Source organism: Lipophrys pholis, assembly GCF_963383615.2.
Source record: "Lipophrys pholis genome assembly, chromosome: 17".
NCBI classification, from domain to species: Eukaryota; Metazoa; Chordata; class Actinopteri; order Blenniiformes; family Blenniidae; genus Lipophrys; species Lipophrys pholis.
In genome coordinates, this window is record NC_137643.1 from 6,564,906 (window position 1) to 6,586,755 (window position 21,850).

At 42.6% G+C, this 21,850-nt stretch overlaps 3 protein-coding genes across 13 annotated transcripts; 1 reads left to right on the forward strand and 2 right to left on the reverse strand.

The window, feature by feature from the left end:
• Positions 1–391: 391 nt before the first annotated feature.
• On the reverse strand, positions 392–5,801 carry zbtb22a (zinc finger and BTB domain containing 22a). 6 transcript variants are annotated; one of them, XM_080484218.1, is made up of 4 exons: positions 5,565–5,801; positions 3,255–3,476; positions 2,401–3,124; positions 392–2,204 (listed from the first exon to the last, which is right to left on the reverse strand). In XM_080484218.1, the coding sequence occupies exons 1-4, from the start codon at positions 5,613–5,615 to the stop codon at positions 1,093–1,095; spliced, it is 2,109 nt and encodes a 702-aa protein (XP_080340344.1). In that variant the 5' UTR covers positions 5,616–5,801; the 3' UTR covers positions 392–1,092. The 6 variants fall into 6 exon arrangements, with proteins under 6 accessions (XP_080340344.1, XP_080340347.1, XP_080340348.1 ...); XM_080484221.1 differs by having other exon boundaries at positions 392–2,207; positions 5,565–5,600; XM_080484222.1 differs by lacking the exon at positions 5,565–5,801 and adding an exon at positions 4,970–5,410.
• A 2,583-nt stretch (positions 5,802–8,384) lies between these two features.
• Positions 8,385–17,086, forward strand: scn1bb (sodium channel, voltage-gated, type I, beta b). 4 transcript variants are annotated; one of them, XM_080484549.1, is made up of 9 exons: positions 8,385–8,631; positions 8,759–8,811; positions 8,899–9,025; positions 9,634–9,793; positions 9,881–10,047; positions 11,137–11,374; positions 13,328–13,469; positions 15,569–15,643; positions 16,591–17,086. In XM_080484549.1, the coding sequence occupies exons 4-8, from the start codon at positions 9,745–9,747 to the stop codon at positions 15,636–15,638; spliced, it is 666 nt and encodes a 221-aa protein (XP_080340675.1). In that variant the 5' UTR covers positions 8,385–8,631; positions 8,759–8,811; positions 8,899–9,025; positions 9,634–9,744; the 3' UTR covers positions 15,639–15,643; positions 16,591–17,086. The 4 variants fall into 4 exon arrangements, with proteins under 4 accessions (XP_080340675.1, XP_080340676.1, XP_080340678.1 ...); XM_080484552.1 differs by having other exon boundaries at positions 8,434–8,631; positions 9,675–9,793; XM_080484550.1 differs by lacking the exon at positions 8,759–8,811 and having other exon boundaries at positions 8,388–8,686.
• Positions 17,087–17,924: 838 nt separating this feature from the next.
• naxe (NAD(P)HX epimerase) lies at positions 17,925–21,378 on the reverse strand. 3 transcript variants are annotated; one of them, XM_080485740.1, is made up of 7 exons: positions 21,208–21,378; positions 20,249–20,436; positions 20,071–20,179; positions 19,678–19,788; positions 19,142–19,252; positions 18,707–18,854; positions 17,925–18,472 (listed from the first exon to the last, which is right to left on the reverse strand). In XM_080485740.1, the coding sequence occupies exons 2-7, from the start codon at positions 20,416–20,418 to the stop codon at positions 18,270–18,272; spliced, it is 852 nt and encodes a 283-aa protein (XP_080341866.1). In that variant the 5' UTR covers positions 20,419–20,436; positions 21,208–21,378; the 3' UTR covers positions 17,925–18,269. The 3 variants fall into 3 exon arrangements, with proteins under 3 accessions (XP_080341866.1, XP_080341867.1, XP_080341868.1); XM_080485741.1 differs by having other exon boundaries at positions 20,249–20,433; positions 21,208–21,364; XM_080485742.1 differs by having other exon boundaries at positions 20,249–20,537; positions 21,208–21,347.
• Between the last annotated feature and the right edge of the window lie 472 nt (positions 21,379–21,850).

Below are 21,850 nucleotides of genomic sequence, written 5' to 3' on the forward strand. Positions count from 1 at the left end.
TGGTTTTTGGATTGTGTGCGCATGGTCATCAAGGATCAAAAACTCCATAATGTTGTGGAAATAGTACGGTCTATGATTCATCTTTTTATTTAAAAAAGAATAAGTCTATCAAGATGCCACACAATGTTTTGAAAATACTCAAGTGTTCTTTAAAGTCACATGTTTCTAAATGATCAACAGAGTTCTAGAATACTGTTGGTCTGTTCTATAATGTTGTAAAATCAGCCTTACTGTTCTGGAATGCTCCATTATGTCGTTAGGAGCCTTGTTGCTCAAAGGTTCTCGGTAATGTTTCAAAATAAACTCCCTTGTTTGAAATAAATGCACCATGGTGGTCTTAGATAAATCCTTGTGTTCGAGAGATGGAACAAGCACAACATTCTACAAGCAATCAAAAAGAAAAACAAAACAACCTTTATTACCAAGGATTTCTTTTAACAGTGTGAAAACACATCAACATGGCACAAAAGTTTGCACTTTTTTTTTTCTCCTTTGCAAATACTTCCATGTGCAAAATGCAAATTAACTCAATGCTCTTTTTAAAAAAAAGTACATTCACAACACAGCTTGGTACAATTAATCATTAACAGGAACCAAGCCTCAGTGGAGCCACCTGAAAGAAAAGAAGAATCACTGACTCACAGTATGATTGTCCTTTTTTCAAACACGTCTGTAAAAATGCACATAACGGGGATAAAAACTAAATCATCTGCTTCAAAAAAGCCTTTGAGGACTTGTGACCGTTTAGTCATTGTGTTGCTCGTGGTCAGTTATTTCTGTATATACCGTTATACACACACACACACACACACACACGCAGACGAAAACTTGAAGTACCAAATGAAACCCCATTAAACCATTAAATCAGATTCCTTTTGTGGCAGATAATGAACGTCAATATGAATCTGCTCTTCCACTTTAACCTCCATGAGCTGAACTCTGGTGACAGTGGGCTCTTTGAGGTCCAGTGAGCCGTTGTGACGTTCAAAAAAAAAAAAAAAAAAAAGGTTTCCCAGATGGTAGTAACGAATATTTGAACAAGTCAACCTAGGGAAGTAGTCGGTGTTGTAATTGTGTTTTTCACATCTACATTTAATTTCCACTGAAGCTCTCATGAGCTTCCTCTTTAAAAATGTGACCGCTGGAATCCAGGCTTTGTGTTTGAGGTCCGAGCTCATCCACAATCCCAGACACGTTTCCCAGCAGCCCGCCCATCCCGTCTTCCATGTCCCGGTGAAAATCCACCTCCTCCACTTTCACCTGTCCTCCTGTCGGCAGGAACGTTTCCCCCTCGTCGAACCCGTAATTGTAGCTATCGTCCACGTCTGCTGCCGCGGCGGTGGCGTTGTTGCCGTTCGCCGAGGAGCTGGAGGCGAGGCGCTCGCATCGGGCCTGATGCCTCAGGAAGCTGTCCCTCCAGATGACCTTCTTCCCGCACAGGTTGCACTCGTACGGCCGCAGCCCTCCGTGGGTTTTCAGGTGCTTTGTGAGGTGGTGCTTCATCTTGAAGGACTTGGTACAGACAGGACAGCCGAACGGCCGCAGGTTGAGGTGCTGCATCTTCACGTGCCGGTCGCGCATGCTCTTGAGCGTGTAAGCTTTGCCACAGTGGCAGAAGTGGACTTTCCCCGTGTAGGGGGCGCCGGCAAGTGTCACTGAGGATGATGAAGACGGGGTAGGGGAGGAAGGCGGCGGTGGAAAAGCAGCGGACGACGGGGACAGATGACGGCTGGAGGTGGGCGTCAGGGAGCCGCCCTGCGCGCCGCTGGTGGACGGCCAGTTGCCCTCCGAGCCCGCCATGGTGAAGTCAGGAGACACGGGCACCAAAGGCCTCTGGGAAACCTGCCCCGTGCCGTCCTCGATCTCGTCGTACGTGTCTCTGCTGCACGTCGCCGCCGTGAAACATTCAAAGTCCACGTCCTCCTCCTCCTCTTCGTCGTCCTCGTCTTTACTGCAGCTGCCGGCCTCGCCCTCCTGCTGCCGCTGCTCCGGCTGAGACCAGGAGCCGGGCTGCCACTGCGGCCTGCCAGCCACCGAGCACGAGGGGCCCGGAGCTCCTTCACCGGTAGGGCAGTTATGAACAGCAGGCAGGTCAGAGGACGGATCACTGCCCACCAAATCTCTGTGAACTTTCTCCTTCATCGCCTCCACATTCTGCTTTTCTGTGGCATGAGCCACCTCTCCACTCTCATTTGGATGGAAATCTTCTGGAACAAATAAAAAGACTAAATCACACAGAGACACCAACAGTGTAGTCATGACGATAACACTACTTCTCAATTCATTCCTGAATGATTAAATGTACAAAAGTAAAACATTTGAGCAAATAACTGCATTCATAGAAAGTTTTGAGACAAAAGAAATATAAAAATAGTAACTTTTGAGCCGTTTATATCTTACCACAGTGACCCATTTGGGAAAAGGCGTCCTTCTTCGCCACCGTCTGTTCTCCTACACCTTCATCTGCCTCGATTTCTCTTTTTTCACCCCTCTGTCGATGATCGCTGGACAGCGGTGCAGCGCGCTGCTGAAACCTGACTTTCTGCTTCAATGCCTCTCCACTCAGCGGCCCCCCGTGACTCCGGCTCGGGTGTCCGTGTCCATCGTGAGGGGCGTGGCCAGTTTTAGCATGGCTTGACACCCATGTCTCCTCACAGCTGGTGTATTCACTCTCCGCGTAGCCAGGAAGGGGGTCCAGGTGAGCTTCAGCTGAATGCTGGGCTGATGAAGGCCGCGGGCGCCCCCATCGGGGAAATTGCTGCGGGCGTCTCCACGTGGCTAAAGGAGGCAAGGCGTCAGGCCTCCGCTCTTTCTTCCTCCCCTCCTTCTCCACATATAAGGACTCGGTGCTGCTCGGCGACTGCTGACGGGAGGCGGTGCCGGGGGGAGCTGCGGCCGCCTCGCCTGGGGCGACCTCCGCCGAGCCCCGGGGCCTCCTCAGGATCTCCGTGCATTTGTCCACTATGTGCCACATCTGAAGGAAACTGGCCACGGTGACGTAGTTCACAATGTCATCGTGCACGATGCTCAGCTGGCCCGTGTAAGCAGAACTCAGGACGCTCTCGAAGGCCACCGGGTCCATGACCGAGGGGAGGGAAACTGTAGTGACGTTCTTCAGCAGCACCTGCAGGCAGACAGGAACGAAGACAAATTCAGGGCCAGTTCCGACCACAACCACTTCAAGTGAAAACAATCAACTTTCTTAACTTTGACAGTTTGAATAATAAATAATCAAATGAATCTGTATGACTCGCCTGGTCGTGAAAGTACGGAGAAGATGCAGCCAGCACGCAGCGATGAGCTCGAAACACTTGACCTTGCACCTGGATGGAGAGATCGCAGAGCCTGCCCTCCTCCCTCTGCCGGTTCAGATTATCCAGCACCGCAGCCCGAGCACCAGGAAAACACACCTGCACCGTCAAACCAGCCGGAGGCGCTGAGGCACTGCAGGTCGAATCCATGGCCGCAAAACAAAACTACAAGCAAGAACACAAGCTGCCCATCAGAGTTCAGTTTTTCTCATTGTTAACTGTCCAATAACTCAAAGGAATGCATTTAATAAAATAAACAGATGGGTGCAAAGACACTTAAATCTGTAAATACAATTCTAAAGCTGAACGAAATAGGTTTTTAACTCATTTTAAATGATTTTGCTTGTTTTCTTGTCAAAATGGCAGACAGATGTAACATGAGGCCTTTAAACTCGGTGCAAATTTCTTCATTTCATTTTCGAGTATGAAACATGTAGATGGAATTTAATCCAGCCTGTCATATCAGCGGAAATGCACCACTTCACTGATAAGCAACAACTTGTTTTAACGTCAATTACGTACAACAGTGATGTACTGATAATGACACACTTCAACCGTCTTTGCAGCAGGAAATTCAATGTAGCGGTGAAAATTAATACTATGATTTGTGTAATGGTTTAAAAAAACTAAAAAAAATAACCAACCTCAAACTGCTTATTAACATATTTTTACAATCACATTTTCAAAACGAATTATGATTGAACTGTGCATGTAACTATCAGCCATCTTAATGGTTCTTTGATAGGTGGAAAGCTAATCAATAAATTAAACTCCTGATCTATTTCTTATCAAACGACCACAAAAGTTTTATGAAAACATTAGCAACTAATTAAATGTAAACAATTAAATGACTGTCATTTTAATCACGTCACACATGCACACTCAGAATGTATTTATTATCCCATGTCTTTGTTATATTGCCTTATGTCAATGTAGTTCTACATATTTCTTATTTCCTGCCTCTGCACTCTCTGCTACAACATCTGGAATGTCCTCTCTGTGAGACTAATAATGGAACATCTAATCTCTCCTAAACGCTGTAAAATACTGTCTTTTAAAGAGATGACTGGTTCAAATGTGCCTGGGAAACCAGTAATTTTATATTCTGCCCTGTGATGATTTCCCAGTTTCCAATGTGCAGCTGGAACGAGGTGATTGCTCCAAAACTGACTTCAGCAGGGGATCTGTTATACCAGGCTGAAAATGTAACTGGAAGGTTGTAGAAATACAAAGCTTTACATTGTCACAGCTGAACTAACTGCGCGAGATCACGTTAAAGGCAAACTGTCCTACAGTGCGAACAAGGACACGGCTACAAAGTAAAGAAAGCATTCTCCACACTAGTGTAAGATAGGAAATACACGCTCGGGTAGATTGATGATGACTTTCGTGGATTTGATTTATGGATAAACAAAAAGCTTGAAGACCAAAACATTCCCAGAGAGCTAAGCTAATGTTAGCTTCCCACGTTACGAGGCACAGTTCAGTCAAACAAACGGTCCATGTTAAGGAGTTAATAAACAAAAACAATGTGCCGGATGTTTGATTGACTGCCAGATTTGTTTCTGTTCATGGATCATCGAATTAAAATAAAATAGAAACATGTAGCTTCGTAAGCTAACCGAGAGCTCAGTTTAGGTTAGCTTCGGGTACTTTACCGTCGGTTGTCGGCGTGTCGAGCTTTTTACATTGAATATCGCAGACTATCTGTAGTGTGGACCTGGACCTGTTAGAAGTGGACTCCAAATGCAAAGCACCGTCTCATTTTTTTTTTTTATGTTACCAAAGCCAAAAAAAAAACAAAAAAACGGGAAGCTAATTGAGGCTAACAGCAGCCTGCCCGTAGGCGTAGCTGATGCCAGCTATTCGACATAGCGGCATCAGCAGCACCGTGACACACTGGGTGGGTGTTCACTTTCAATTGTTACGAAACCACTTCACACTGCAAATGTTACGAACTGGTATGCTTCAGCTGCGACGGAAATACACAAACACGACTACATAACCGTGTAGGAAATTTGAATGAAACGTTATTGATCGGTGTGTATTACTGTGCTGCTGGAAAGGTGCCACCAGTGTCGTCCGCCAGTGACGTGCGGATCGATACAAAAAACATAGATACTCAGGAAGACATTGTGCATATTTCTGAATGGATACGTGGGCTGCTTATGAAACGCTGTACTTATGTAAATATGCTCAATATATTTTTAATCACAAAAGAAAGTTGTTAATTTGAAGCCATAATCTGCTTACGATGTCAGCAGGAACTACTTCTTCTTCCGCCTGCCTTAGACTGAAGCACATATGACCCCTCTGTCTCCGTCATAGAAAACAGACCGCAAAACAGTAAAGTATTGAACTTTTCAATTCAGTCAACAGCCACAACCTAGTTGTCGAAAATGTTCAACAAGAAATAAGTAATAATCGTTTCTGATTTAGTTGTATTTAGAAGCAAAAACTTGAAATAACCCATATTGTTCTGGGTTCAATGTTTCAGGGGCGGAGCTTCAGTACATCCGGCAATTTTTCCAGATTCTCATTGGTCCTAAGGAATGTCAATCACTATTTAAAGTTGACACCCATTGTTTTATTCAAGAAACAAAACTCAAAACATTAAGGCAAGTTGAATTATATGTGTAGGATTAATTTGATTTTGTCGCAAATTTCGGTTTGTTATAAACTATAAAGAGGCTAAATAATTGTTGCAATAATTAAAAGTCTAATACTTTAGTATTGAAAATGTAAAACTGTAGTAAGTCTGGTTCGTATGCCCTGACAAACTTGGTGAAGAGGTGACAGAGGTTGTTGTTATTGACCTCTCAGATGCCGTCTAAACAGTACATATTACCTCCCAAATGACATCAAAAATGTTCAAAGATTACATGGGAAAGGTGAGATGTCGGCCAGTGTGCAGATTTAGGGGATGGGAGGAGAGATCAGACACTGAGATCCCGGTACAGGAGATCAGCGTACATTTGTACATTTGTATCAGGGGACACTCCAGGGTCCCATATGATGTTTATTGACGATACAAGATGGATGACGATGGGTTGTCGGACACAGAGGAGGTCCCAGAGTCACCATTGCCCGGCCCAGATCCCCCAGAGGAAACCTCACTAGGGCTGAATGGCAGGATTGCAGCAGAACCGGCTAAAGTCGTCCACAGTTTGATGACAAAGGCCATATATTAATTTACTGAGGCTTATTTCTGGAGCACATTACAGATGCTGAAAGTCAACAGTTGGCAATCTCCATTGGGGAAGATACTGGCCAGTAATATTGGCAGTGAAGATGATGAGCAACTGAAGAGCTCCCAAGTGAGCACAGGGGTTACAGGGTCGCCCAAACTGTCATTTCAAAGGGTTAGAAGCAAGATTAGAGTTTTTTTCTGCAAGCAGCTTGCTAAAGCCTGGCACACACTACAGGATTTTTAAAATCTTCACAGATCAAGAGACCACACACTTGATGATCACAAAAGACAGATCGCACAAGATCTTCCTCTTCCTGACCTGATTGTGTGTGGTGTGACTATGGAGGTCAACACACAGTAACCGATTCTTCAGCAGAGTATCAGGTTCTGCACCATCGACTTCTATAAAACTATATATATATATATATATATATATATATGTTTCGTAATGCTCAATTTTCAAAATCTCTCGTAGTCAAACGTGACTTCAGTGTAAAGCACGGCTTGTACATGTAAACAAACATGTTGCCACAAATCAACCTTGGGCCTATTTTACGACTTGGGATTTACTTTTATCGAGGTAACTTCATGATCAACCCTGGGATTTCCGTACTGCGAAGTAGATTCACTTCTTGCCGGGATAAATCACCTTAGTACTCTGATGTTTAACTTTTTATATTAACCATGATTGGTGCACGCATTGTCAAGCCCTCTTGGAATGCGCCATGGAGCGGAGACGGAGTGTTTAGAGCGAGCTTTATTACTTGAATGAATTAAAATTGAAAATTACATTAACAAGTCAGGAACTTTCTGACTTTGGCTGCAGCAGCAGTGTTGTTTTCAGCCTGGTTGGTTTTCATACGAGCACACATGACGTCACACCCCCCGCTGCTCGGCTCCTCTCCAGAACACACACAACAGGATTTCTCGTCGCAAATATTGAACGTGTTCATGATCTACGATCTCTCCTTCCGAGACCGTCCGAGCGGATCGGACCCGACAGAATCGCTCTTAACACACCCCACACCACAGGGAAATCAGACACGATTTAGTTTTTTGCAGACATCCGACAATCCTGTGCTCCTGATGCTCGGGAGGAGATCGGGCCAAAAAATTTGGGAAAAAGTTGCTCTAAAACATTTAGATGTCGCTACACATCAATCACATTGGCTTTGTGGGCGGCGGTGGAGGATGGAAATTATTTTTAATTCTAGCAACTTATAAGGTTAATATTATTTTGCCAGTTTCTACCAAAGCACAACACAACCTTTGTGCTCAAAACAAAAATAAAAACCAGTTTAACTGGCCTAGGGGTTCCTTAAATTTTTGACATTTACCTTAAATTGGAAAAAAAACAACCTGATCTTGCGTCATTAACCAAAATTTGAAATATATATATACATTTCAATACATTATGTTTTATTACTTTTTTCCATAAACTTTTGACATTTTAACCTATTGAACCTATTGATAAAACTAAAATTTACTGAGTAATTGTAGAGTGGCCTAGTTAAATGTTGGATTAGATTAGTGCACATTCACACAATATGCCCTCCACATGCTTAATCCAACACACTGGATGCATGGAAGTATATGGGACATGATGTTTACGCTTTAGAATGTTTTCGTGTGTACACAGAGTATACATAAGCCTCTAGGCAGCTCACAAAATACTGGCTTAAGCTTGAGCGCCATGAGGCAAGCCAAATACAATATAATCCGTCAAGAGGGGATTTTTTCCCCCCATAATATGTGGCCTTTAATCCTTGAAACAAATTATTGGTATTAATATATCGGTGATACCAGTTTGTGTGGCATCATCATCATCATCATCATCACCCCCACCCGGTGGAGTGAAATTAAAGGGCCAGTTCACCCTCCTCCTCATCAGTGCTTGTTTTTATGAGAGAGTCGGAGCTTTTCGTTTGTTTTGTTATTTTCCAGGGTAGATGAGGTCCAGACGCTGGATCAGACCCCGGGTCGAGTTCTGCTGTGGGGATGGTTTTGAATGTAGCGCGTGAAGAGGCTGTTTCCCGGCGTCGCTCGCGCTCGCAGCACCTGCTCAGTCGCACGCGCTCAGCCCGTTTTACCGCAGTCCATCTGCAGCAGCCTCTGAACCCAGACACAGAGGTGTGTGGCGTAGCAAGGAATACACAGCACGAGACGCCCTTTATCTGATCGTCTGGTATATATTTTATATATTTATTTATTTTTTACATTATTTTAATCACTAATGTCTGTTTGTGCGCTCGCGCAGTTTTATCTGCGATGCGAGCGCATCTCTTCCACGAGCACGGGGTCGTTAGATAGGTGAGATTGCAAGTCTTTCCACTGTCGGCTGCCATCACCGGAGAGGACTGATTATTCCTGTGTTTTTTGTTTTTTTTTCTACTGGAGACGAACTCAGCTGGAGGAGACGAGGCCTGTCATTCTGGCTCCGATTTAACTGATCCCACCAGGACTACTACCATCATACCCTCTCCATTAAAAAAACAACAACAAAAAACCGTGTAGCCTATAAGAGGTAGCCATTTGATTCTTATCATAGAGCATGCAAATTGTTTAATATGCACTGGCATGTGTATTGTAGTATTCCGTAGCTTGCACACATTGAGTATAAGTATTGTGGATCTGTGTTCAGCCATCATTAAAAGAGCAGTGCATGTGGCAGGAATGATTGCTCTGTGCATCTCACTAGGACCTCAGGGACAAAGATAATCAAATCTCAGGGTGTGGATCTGGGGAACACTGTGAGTTAAAAAAAAAAAAGATATCTGGATTGCTTCTTGAGATATTATTAATAGCAGAGGGGTCAGCACTTGAATGCGGGATTGCAGCAGAGATACAATTTGAGGAGAGAAAAAAAAAAGTGTTTCCAAAACAGCAATAATTTGTGGCAATAAATTCTGAGGACTGCTTGTGGATTGAGCCAAAGAACTGAGGCGGTGACAGGAGAGCCACTGGGGCTGTTATGGGCAGAGGTTTAGGTGAACAAAGAAGGCCAGTGGACAGATTGCACTTTACAATGCATGTTTAGCTGCCAGCCTCCAGGCATCTGACATTAGGCTGCACTATACAGATAAGCTTTGATCCTCCTGAAATATAAAAAAATATATATATATATATGTTCAGCCACCCACACGAGGAGCTCGGTTAATGTGTGTGGCTTGAAGCTTCCCCGTCAGAAGTCTCAGTCTTGCGGCCCTTCATCCCATTACAAAAGTGACTCTAACATCTGGAAACATGGCGCCAGGGCACCTGTTGTTCCTCTCTTTGATCAGCACCCTGTTTGGTGAGTTGGCCTGCTTCTTTGTCACCTTCCTGTCTGGTTGCTATGATGTGCGTGCTGGGTAATAGCAGTCTTTCCTTTTGCAAACAGTGTACCGGTGCCACGGAGCCTGTGCAGAGGTGGACTCTGACACGGAGGCCGTGGCGGGTCGAGGATTCAAGCTGGGCTGCATCTCCTGCAAGAGGAGGAGCGAGGTCGACGGCTCTGCCACCGTCGATTGGTACTTCAGGGCCAAAGGGGAGGCCGACTTTGTTCGTGTGAGTGCGATCCACCACTGTCCTGAGAGTGTTATTTGGCTTACGCCAGCACAAAACATCGTGGAGTGGAGTGGAGGGGAGGGGGTGCTTGACGCCATGCTGGATTTATTAACATCAAACTTCTGCTGGGTTTTCAAGACATAAGCTATTTCTCGGTGCATTTATAAATATAGACTCAAGCACTTTACTTCCTCCCTGGCAATACCTGACTTATACACTTACTCTCCCCGGACGCACAATAGCTCCCAGTGCTGCAGATTTAATCAATCGCTATATTTTACCGCACGGAGATCATTGAAGTTTCACCGATGACGCACGGCTGGGTTGACCTTGTGCTGATGCACAGTGGATTCAGTGAGGCTTCATCCAGAGCACGAGATACATCCAAAGAGTTTTCTGTCCATGCCAGAACACTTCTGTAGACATTTTGGTGCAGAAATCATCAAATCAAAACCTTTTTTAATCACAAAGTTACAAGAACTCTAAATGGTGTTTTGTCACAATGAGGACTGAAACAGATTAATGTAAAATGTGCATGTTTATAAGACATGTAGTGTGTCTGTGTGTCGTGAAAATATTCTGTTCCTCATCGCAATAACTCTTAGATACTCACTTTATGGCACCATAACAGAATCGGTGTGATAAGATGATTTTAATCATTAGAGGAATTGAACAGGCAATTCATTAGACGACAGTCAACTGCTTGTCTTGTCCCATTTCATCTCTTTACGTCTTTTATGTCTAATTTAGTGCAAAAAAAAAAAAAAAGAATGCATTGATTGATACACACACAAGTCATCTCCTATACTTGGAATTGTCCTTTCGACTTCGGCTGGACTTGTGTTGAAGCAAGAAAGGTAAAAATGCAATGATAGTTCAAAAAAATAAACTAGATCCTTCTACAACTAAAATTGAGAATTGACGTATTGATGCTGTTTTAAAACTGCGAGGACTCAGAAGTCACTGTGCTGATGGACTGACACTTTGAATAAATTCAATCTCTCTCTCTCTCTCTCTCTCTCTCTCTCTCTCTCCCTCTCTCCCTCTCTCTCTCTCTCTCTCTCTCTCTCTCCCTCTCTCCAACTCCAGATCTACACCTACAACGAGCGAGGCGGCTCGGTCGAGCACGACGACTTCATGTACCGCGTCGACTGGAACGGGAGCAAGAGGAGCAACGACATCCAGGACGCCTCCATCTACCTGCTCAACGTCACCTTCAACGACACGGGCACGTACCGCTGCTTCTTCAACCGCATCCTCTTCTACGACAACTACGAGTACAGCACCATTGTCAGCAAAGTGGTCCACCTCTCCGTGGTGGCGAAAGGTACGAGCACGCGTCTGCGAATCAAGCAGTTTTACTGTGTTTTACAAGGCGCCAATTTAGAATGAATGGAGAAGAATTTGATGAAAATCAGAACAACAAGGGTGCTATGATATCATCAGCGTGTACACGCAATGACTCAACGTTACGTTTTTCTTTATGGATCCCCACCATTGTTTTACTTAACTGTTGATTTAGTGACATGTTATGGTATAAAACTGTCACCAGACCATTTCTTTTAGATGAGTTATAACTTTAATTCAGTAATAATATATTTGTTTCCTTCTTACAATTTCGGACTAGTTTGGCCTTTGTCGTGTAAATGCGGCGATTGATTTCAGTGTTTCTAAATCTTTAATAACCTCTTTACGACCAACTTCAGCTTTCTGTTGTTTTTGACTATACATGTGTGATTGAATGAGGACTACTCTAATGTGTGATCTAGTGCATGGAGGATACGCAAAGCTCATTTTCCTCAGTTTTCTGGGATTCTTTGCATTTTGTAATCAGCCTGGGAGGTTTGGTGAGGAACTATCACGGATGCCAGAGCCTGTCAGTGGTGAAAGCGACAGGAGACAAAGGGTTAACGCATGAAAAGTTGGTCCTCTGGGTGAGGCAGCATTTCTCAAATTGACCTCGGATATTTTCTCAACGGTTTTTCACTTTGGATGAAATTGTGGTTGAAACCATGTAGGAGGTCGTCGTGCTGAAGCCAGGATGAGTTTGTAATTAAAACACGATGTGCTGCCATTTCTTTTCCGGGCTGCAGAGTGTGGCTGCTTATTAAAGCGGCTGTCCTGTTGTGCTACAAGTTAAAATGGATGCAGCATTTGCTGTTCTTTAATCCCAGTGCAGCAAATATGCTCGATTTGCATTTTAGTAAAATAAATTTAAAAAACCCCACCCTGACTCACTGTTCTGAGGCTGTCATTGACTCATTAATTTACATGTTGGATCAGTACAAAGTAGAAATACCAGTGATTGTTGGGATTTGTTTCGATCTCACTGCTGATGGAGGCAGGAACATTGACAAAGTGTGTATCTTGCACACCTGGGGAACACGTGAGAGGCTTTGGATCTCTGAGTGGCTCCAAACGGCCTGAATCAAATAAAATAAATGTGCATGATGCATTTAATCCAACTACTTTTGTTTTATTTTGAAGGTGCATCCTTATTTTTATAGTGTATGTAGGTCATGCAGGTGGGTTTGTCTTTACCCGTCCTCTTGCTATTCTATTCTATTATTATTATTATTATTGTATTACAGTTTTATACTCTCTTCTTTAAATTTATTTTTTAACTCCAAAATCTGTATTTTTTTATTTTCTTATTTTTTGCCAGGGTAAGGATGACCTTAATGCTGAATCTGAATCTGGATTAAGACGTTAAATAAAAAGGAGAGACACTCATCTGGCTCTCTCATGACGGATACTATTAGACACTGCTGCTCGCTCAGCAGCTTGGTTCAATTATTTACTCTCTTCCATTTAAGCGTGTGCCGTCTGCGAACGAAAGATGGTTAGATAATGGACGGTCGACTCTCCTCTAATGGTGCAAATAGGAAAGTGAATGGGTGTGGGATGGCTGAAAAGATGTGCTTTTGTTAATAACCAAAATATCACAGAAGTGTGGAATATCTGATTGTCTGAAGGAGTGGTGGAGAGGCTGTGTGGACAAAGTGTCCCTGCACCTTTACCTCTGGATCGATTGAAGAATTGTCAACAAATGTATACAAATTTATTGTGAAGGGAACAAGAGCTGTTGTTTTTTAAAGCATAAAATACATGTCATGTATTCTGGGTAAACGTATGCTTTGACTGAGTTTTTTTTCCCTGTCCTCACTCTGACGGGGTTCAATTCCACTTCGCCGTCATGCCTTGCCCTGTGTCCTTCGTGATGTCTCTCTGATTGCTTTTTTTTATTTTTTTTTTTTTTTTATGGTTTGTGTGTGCGCAGCCACCAGAGGTACGGCTTCCATCGTGTCAGAGGTCATGATGTACGTGTCCATCATCGGCCTGCAGGTCTGGCTCCTCATCGAGATGATTTACTGCTACAGGAAGATCGCGGCAGCCGGGGAGGAGGCGTTACGGGAAGCCGCGTACGTATTTCCCGCACATCTGCGTGCATGAAGTGCCGATGGCATGTGACCTGTGTGTGTCTGCAGCTCCGGTGTGGTGTCGCGTTTTTTTGATCTTCATGCCGTCGAGATTAAAAGTGGCGAACCACCGCTGCATTTCTCGGCACCTTGAGAAGAGATGCGCGGTCTTGGCGGTGCTGCAGAGTTTATGCTGCATTCATGTGCTCCTTAATATTTTCAAGGTTTGCGCGGCTGTTGTGTCAGCACGCGCTGTGCTGGTCTGCTTTGGAACCACAATGTGAAAGAGCTTTGATGGATGACTGCAGAGAAGTACATTTTCATGATGAATCACAGTTGTTAAAGAAAATGACAGGCAACACATGTTCATGTGCCTCCATTTATCAAAAGATTTGTCATTGTGGTCCACCTTCAGACAGGTATGACATCAACAACTCTGCAACTTCTCAGTAACTTTCCCACCTGGGAAAAACATGTTGGGGGTTTTTTTTTTTCCCACCAAATGATTTTCACGTCACATGAATGCAGAATAAAATCTCAAGAAGTTCTGTGTGTGCGTCTGGGTCTATCAGTGCTTGTTTTGTAAATGTAAAAAAAAAAAACAGTATATCAGCTAAAATCAACACAGCATAACAACACATCTTCTGATCAACCACCATGATATGGGCTCAATTGTCGGCACGCCGTTGAACACGGTGAAGCTGGTTAGTAGCAGATGTTGATATACTGGCTGTGGTCTGATGCATGTGAAGCCGGAGTCCAATACGTCTTGAGTCAAGGCCTCGTCACACCTGCTTTCTAAAAATGTCAAGTCGAACCCTCAGTGATGTGACGTGATTCTCCCGGTTAGAGGATTCACTGCCAGGGATCAGGACATGAGGCCACCGTGTCTCACCATGGTTGCTTCCTGTTTCTTTTAAAATGTCCATGTGTTTCATTACACGTCCTCTTGTGGCTGTTTTCCATCCATTTGTGGTTCTTGTGAATCGTTTTAAAAATAATTTCACATCTTTTTCTGATCATATTTTTGTCTTCTTGTCTTCTCAAAGAAGTGAAGTGTTTTTGAAATCAGTTTAAATCACAACTTTCAGTTTCTTTGTGACAATTTTGTGTTTTTAGGTGATTTTCCTTGTCTTTTTCAAGCTCTTGTTGCTGTTTTGTTTACTTCTTGGTAGTTTTGAGTCTTTCTGGAGGCATTTTTTATCTCATTGTGTTTTAATATTGGAGCATTGCATCAATTTGTGATTGGTGTCTTTTCAAAGTTATTTTGTGTGCTCCTATGAATAGATTTTTAAGATATTATGGGTGTTTTTAATGTATCTCTCCATCTACCTTTGGTGGTTTTGTGTCCTCTCGTTGTTTTGTCTTTCTTTGTGTGTTTTTGTTCTCCTTTTTGAAGAACTGAAAATCGATAACAGTGATATTCATCATTAACCCGCAGTCACAACATCTGAGGATCAACTGCCTCACAACAGTTGACTTGGATAGTTTTCAGTAAAATGTTGAACTAAATCTCAGTGATGTTTGTATTGCGAAGACATTTTTTTATAAATAGGAAGAAGAAGAAAAAAAAGCATGAAATGAAGTTTGTATTTCACTGGCTGGTGGGACTCGGCCTTTCTGCATTTTACCTCTTAAAATTACCTTTTCATACTGATGTGTTCAAAAGTGTTCACATTGAGTGTGAAAGTGATGAAACGTGTGCATTTCGCCATGAATCCTGTCGGATATTATTCATGTTCCAACAGCTGAAATCACACCGGAAATTCAGACTTGTAGTGCTGGAACAGCCTCTGCTGGATGATCTGTTTCTAGGTCTCCATTGTGAGCATTTATTGTTTCAACTGTGTCTGTGTGCGTTCATTTGTGTCTCTTTGTGCCGTTCCTTCTGTCAACTTGTCGTGTTTTCATCTTGTTCGTCCCATCCTGTCACCCTCCTCCCTAGTAAAAACCAAAACCTTCCTCCTGTAAGTGAAAAAGAAAACATACCCGTATAGTTTTATTTCAGCATTTCTTTCACCTTTTGTCTCAGTAATAACAGAAAACATTTCCGATTGTGCGTCGGGCGATCGGACTCTGACTTGTGCTGGTTTCCCTTCCAGAAATGCTGAGTATTTGGCGATAGCCTCGGAAAGTAAAGACAACTGTGCGGGCGTGCAGGTCGGAGAATAGCACAGGTATGTTGTGACATTTGGAATTGGCGTAGGACCATTTTACATTGTTTTTCATCCACCAACGTTTATTGAAAGTTATTATATTCACATATTCACTTTATTTTATTATACATGAAGCTACCTTTGCATTGCATCATTACAAATTTATACATCTGCTTTAATATACTTTGAAATAAATATTTTCTGTGTACTTTTATTCAGAGATTCTTTAAGTCAGTCTTAAAATAGCTCAAATATCACAGAACCAATATTGCGTTGTTATCCACCAGGATAAATATGAATGAATAAGAATTACTTGTGGAGTCGACTGTGTGAGACTAAAATCACAGCAGCTACAAAAATAATCATAAAACTGAGAAACCGGCGATAAATTCTGACATACATGTTCAGTAGTTAAAAGCAAGAATTTGCCTGTAATCTTGAACGGTAATCTGTATTCAATGATCATTATTTAAAAAGATATTTGAAATATTCTACTTGTTCGGGTTTCGTAAGGAAATGTCAATGCTGAGTCAACACTTTGTCCTTTAAAAACAAATGTCTTCTGGTGCACAATACTGTTAAGTTTTTAAAAGTCCTTCATATGTGGCATTGTGCAGTATTCAGCATGCTTGTTTTTACATTTTCATGTTGGCTTTGACGTTAATGCCACTTTTTTCAATAATGATGCTTTCACAGCTGTAGAAGTGACGTATCAGCTCAGGCCTCATGATTGGAGGATCTCTGTTAATCTGTTATCTCTTAATAAAACACTGCAATCACCAGTAAATCAAGATTAATTAAGCAGTACAAAAATGAATGACTGGAGTAATTTGCTTTATACATGAAGACATATTTGATCTGGCATGTGGTAAAATCGTAAAAACTTGGCTATAGTTGAACGTTGCCTCGTACAGACGCAGCGGTTTTAAACCTGCAGCAGTGGATCCATTAACCGTGTTTGTCCTCAGGTTTCCTTCGTGGTCTGAAATCCTCCTTCCACCCTCTGACCTGCATGACGACCTCGAGAAGAGCCTCCTTTCCATCTCGACTTTCTTCCTCACCTCGGCAGAGACCACAAGTGGACAAAGAGAGCATGGTACCAGCACTGTATATAGTATTCTGCGCGCAACAGCATGTACTGCACTTCTAAGAGCAACCATTATGCATTAATGAGCCACATTGTCAGAAGCATATACTGTACATGCAGTATTTTCCCCGAGTATATGTAGTCACGCATTTATTTGAAACACAAGGGGTACTGTGAAGGTATGCTGGGCTGTGTGAGGCTTATTTTATGGGAAAGCTTTTTACTAATTCATCTCCACCGGATGTATAAATGAGACGTGTATGGTTCAAGTTATTTATAAAATAGAATGTGTTGGACTATGATAGACTGTATTTCCAGTTAAACTGCTAGCTGTACATTCAGTGAAATCCTAAAGGTGTACTATAATAAAATTGACGAAAACAAGTTGTGGCGCCTCTTTTCGAACGTGTGGCGAAATCCACCCTCTGCCACAAGAGAAAGGAAAAGATAGAAACGGAGGCACGGCTCTGGGAATTCCAGTGGAGGTGGATTCAAGCCGATAGCGGTTGACATGTTTTTGTAGGCCGACCCTAAATTTAGCCTATTTTAATTAATCTGTTGTGCAGTGATGAAAAACCATTTGATGTGATATAAATCTATTTCGAACTCGTAAGAAAGATTTAACGCTCAACGTCAGTCCAAAAAAGCTGAGACTCTTTGATGAACGAGTGAATCGCGATGATCTGTGAATCTCATTAATCCACATTTTACCCCACAGAGCGTCTACACATACTTTTTCTGTTCAAAATAGGATAATATTTTCCATGCAATTGTAAAATATCTCTTTATGTTCTGTTAGAAAATGAACCATATGAATAGAGATGGTGGTTTGTTTACTCTCCACCTCCCCTGGTGGGTTTGTTTTGTTTTAATTTAAAACTCTACCTCTTCACAGTTAAAAGTAGCCCGACGTTCAAAAGCCACCTGCGTTTTTCACACATGAAATGAAGTGAATCCTGAAGATTCCCGACGTACGAGCCTCACTTCCAGTTGACAATGTTGCTGGCGTGAAACGATCCAAACTCCAAAGAGTGAGACTTTCCTAGTTTCTACATACATGAACCACGATAACAAGCGGGACTGAAATCCTCCAGGACCTCCCAGATTCAGCAACTTGGTTTCAGAAGAACAAAACACGCTCATTCGATTTAAAGCTATGAGGCTTTTGATTAAAACATCCTGCGATGAGTAGAAACACAAATTCAACATTCCTCAGTCATTTCCACGTGGTGTTTAATTTAATCAGTCATGGAGCTGCGATGGCCTCCAGGTTAGAGCAGAAAAGATGTGACAAGGAAGGTTGGGGGTTTGAATCCCACTGATTCAGAAACTTGATCTGCTGTGATTTCTTTAGCAGCCGGAAGATCATTTCCAGATGGTTTTTTTTTAACAATCAAACACATGTAAAGACAGTTTGAGACCTTTTATTGATGAAATCCCAGTATCAGTGCACAGTCTAATCGGACGTTGGCGAGTTTCCATTTGCAGTGAAATCAGCGTGCAGATAAAGGTAAAGCCGCATTAATGTTCTCACGGTCTGAAAGGTATTTCCTGCCTCGGTCACAGCTGCAGCACGCAGTCTGTGCCGGGGTAGTGAGGCAGGTTGAGCTGGTATTTCTTCTCCAGGCCGGGCGGCACGAAGCGGCCGCCCAGGAAGTGGTAGCGTCCTCTGAAGAAGGAGGCGGATTTCTTCGGGGCGGTGAGCGAGATGAGCATGTCGGGCTGGAGCGAGTCGGTGCCGCCGCCCTGCTCCACATCCCAACCTTTAAAAACACAGAATACCTAGTTTAAAATGAGTCTAATTTTACTCATTATAATCCTTTCAATACCTGCTTCTTTTTCTTTCCTTCTGCTAATTCTTAAACATGATGGTCTGATGACTGTATGTGTGAGCTGATGATCTGCCGCAGTGGAAACCTGAATCTGTCTGAGCTCACACAGGAAGCTCCTTCAACCATCTGTTTGCCCTTGGAGAGCGCTGAGCGCGTGACACCGACCTGACGGGATGTCGATGCTGGCGACGGGGACCGTGGTCTCATTCAGCACGTCCAGGACGGAGCCAAAAGGCTCCCGCACGGCGCCTTTGAAACTGAAGCCAAAGATGGCGTCGATCACCAGGTTGTACGCTTCATCGATCACTCCGGCCTGAGGAGACAGTTTGAGTTTATTTACAAAGAATGAAGTGAAGTAAAATGTACACAAACCACCTGCAGGATTATTTATCAGCTATATTACCAACTGCCTTCCTGCAATAAAAACTTTTCAATTCCCACGAGGAACTTTACAGCCTCATCTCGTGTAAACCGATCGAATGAAAATGCAATGAAGGCTCCGCAGAGTGGGAAATAAAATGCACGCTCATAACCAGCCAGCAGATGAATCTCCTTCACGGCCGAGGGAAGACGCTGCTGTAGAATTGATTAGCAGCGAACCTCGGGCATCTCCGCCAGGAAGGGGATCTCCATCTTCTGGCACTGAGTGGTCAGACCCTGGAACAGAGGCTTGTTGGGCCTCTTGGGGTACAAGATGGAGGGCTCGTAACCCTGCAGCGGAGGAGGTGGAACACACGGGACCAGCACAGCTTTATTCACTGTGTTTGTTTGCTTTTTGCAAAAACTACAGAACACAAACATTTCCCCTAAGGGAAAAATACAATTATCTTATTACTGGTACAAAATGAGTCATCCAAACAATAAAAAGAGTTTGTTTCTTTTCCTCAAATTAACCCTGAATGTTTATGATAGACTTGTTCAAGAGTTGTATTACACTTTGAACAAATGTGGTTCCAAAAACTAACAACTACAGTAATCAAATAAAAGAAACTGCACTTACAAGTACTGTACATGCATAATCTACTTACATACAGTAAAAGAAAATAACGTTTTAAGGCATTTTGAAGCTTTATCGGTGCACATCTGCACACAGACCTTATGTCTAACCTCCTGTTATCACTTCCTAGTATACTCACAAAGAGTTTGAGGTGTCGTGCACAGACCAGGCCGTCGCCGCCGTTGTTCCCGGGTCCACAGATCACCAGCACAGTCGGTTTGGCTTTTACCAGCGACGCGAGTGGATACGCCTGCACGACAAAAGCAACACATCAATTCACAAACTGCAAACTGTACGCTGCTCGAGGAAAATTCTGCCGCTGATGGCAAGTGATTGGAAAAAGTAATCCGATTATTTGTCACTTCAGATGTTTCAGCAACTCTGAGATGGTTAAAAAAAAAGGTCCTCTGTCTTTTGTAAAGGCAATCTGGGGCAGCTCTGGGTGAAAATACAGATTTTATTTTTGTTTTGGCTCTCGTTTTCAATTTTTGTAAAAAAAAAAAAAAAAAAAAAAGCTTGGCCGGTCCCTCACCCGAGTGATGGCCGTGGCACAACTGAGGCCTGCCAGCTCCATCAGCTGATCCACGCTGAAGCCGTACTCGCTGAAGAGCTCCTCGTCGATGTGCTGGGCCTCCTCCTGCCTGTGGAGAGGCGGCAGGTCGGTCACACAGCCTCAGTTTAAAGATCGTCAACAAGGTGCGAACCCTCACCCGAGATACTTGACGGTCTGGGCCATGGTGGACGCCGTCCTCTTGAAACACTCCTTATTGTCTGTGTTAGTCGCAGTGGAGAGCGTGCATGTCCCCGTGTGAGCGAGGGAGGCTGCAGCTCGAGAGGTGACGAGGAAGCCGATCCCAAAAAGAGTCCGAACGCTCCACATTCAGGAGGATCTGAGCTGCTGAGGAGACAGACAAGTTCAGAGGGTCTGAGTGTTCGGTCTGCTGACACCAGGTATCCCACTGAGGAGCCTCCTCCGTCATGACATCATCCAAATAATTCCTGATGAAATAGTTTTAATTAAAAAAAGTTTTGGATTTTACAAGATTTTATATATATATATATATATATATATATATATATATATATATATATATATACACATATTTTATGGCTTCAGCCTGTGAAACTTTCGTGGACTGTAATTTTGAGAACTTTCTGGGTTTAAAAAGACAAAATAAAGTACTGATCAAGTAATAATACAATAGAAAAATCTAATAATTATGGGTAAAACTCAGTAAAACTGAGTTTTATATCTATTCATGAATCATTTCAGAGTAGGAAAGCATATTATAAATGTTTAATGACCCTGTAATACTGTGAAACAGTAAAATAGAGGTTTGTATTTAAATGAGTAATTTCAGAGTAGGAAAACATGTTATAAATGTTTTTCTTTATGAATCATAATCAACTACTGAACCATGTTTACACGTCCCCACTTATGCGATTCATTGCTTTTATTAACTGTTATCAAATGGCAACACGCATATATTTTCAGAACTGTTAATATTCACGTTCTTTTGTCTGTTTGACACGAATACGTAGATATAATTTGAGTTTTTACTGCAGTTTGTGCAGGTTTCTGTAGAGACGTCTTCACGGGCTGCTAAAGTTAGCTCACCTTCAACACTCAAATCCGTGAATAAACATTAACGACATTAACGACACTCACCCAGTTCGCTTTAACAACACCTTCTCCCGCAGGTTAGTCCTTTAAAACAGCTCAGAGACGCCACTTGCTGATAAATAATGTGCAGATTTGGATAAACCAGAAAAGATGTTTGAGGTTCTACAGCGCGACCTGTGTATTTCCGCTTCCGGTTTTCAACAAACATCTGCCTTCAAAATAAAAGTGGCTGTGGAGCACGTGCAGGTTGAAAACAAACTCCGGTGACGAAAGTGCAGGAAACTCAAGTATTACTTGAATTGTACTAAATTAAGTACAGTTGATCATACACACAATGAACCTTGGGCACATGACGGTACACGAGTCACCGCGTTAGGAAAATCCTCCCAATCAAAGAAAATTTGAGGAAAAAAAATTGCGTATTTCTTTAATCAGTTTTACATTTTTGTAATTTCTGTTATAATAATATATAATAGAGTTGCAATGTTTTTACTTCTACTGTCTGAAGTGACAAAAGTTTTTAAAAGAAGTTTTAAAAACAGGTGTCTTGATAAAGCCTTTTATTAAATGACATTTTAAATTTAAAATCATTGCAGTGATTGCTATAAAAAGTCTCCTCAGATAAAGTACATTGAAAATTGTTGCGACAACAATGTAATGACATGCTGTTGGGGAGAAAAACTAATTT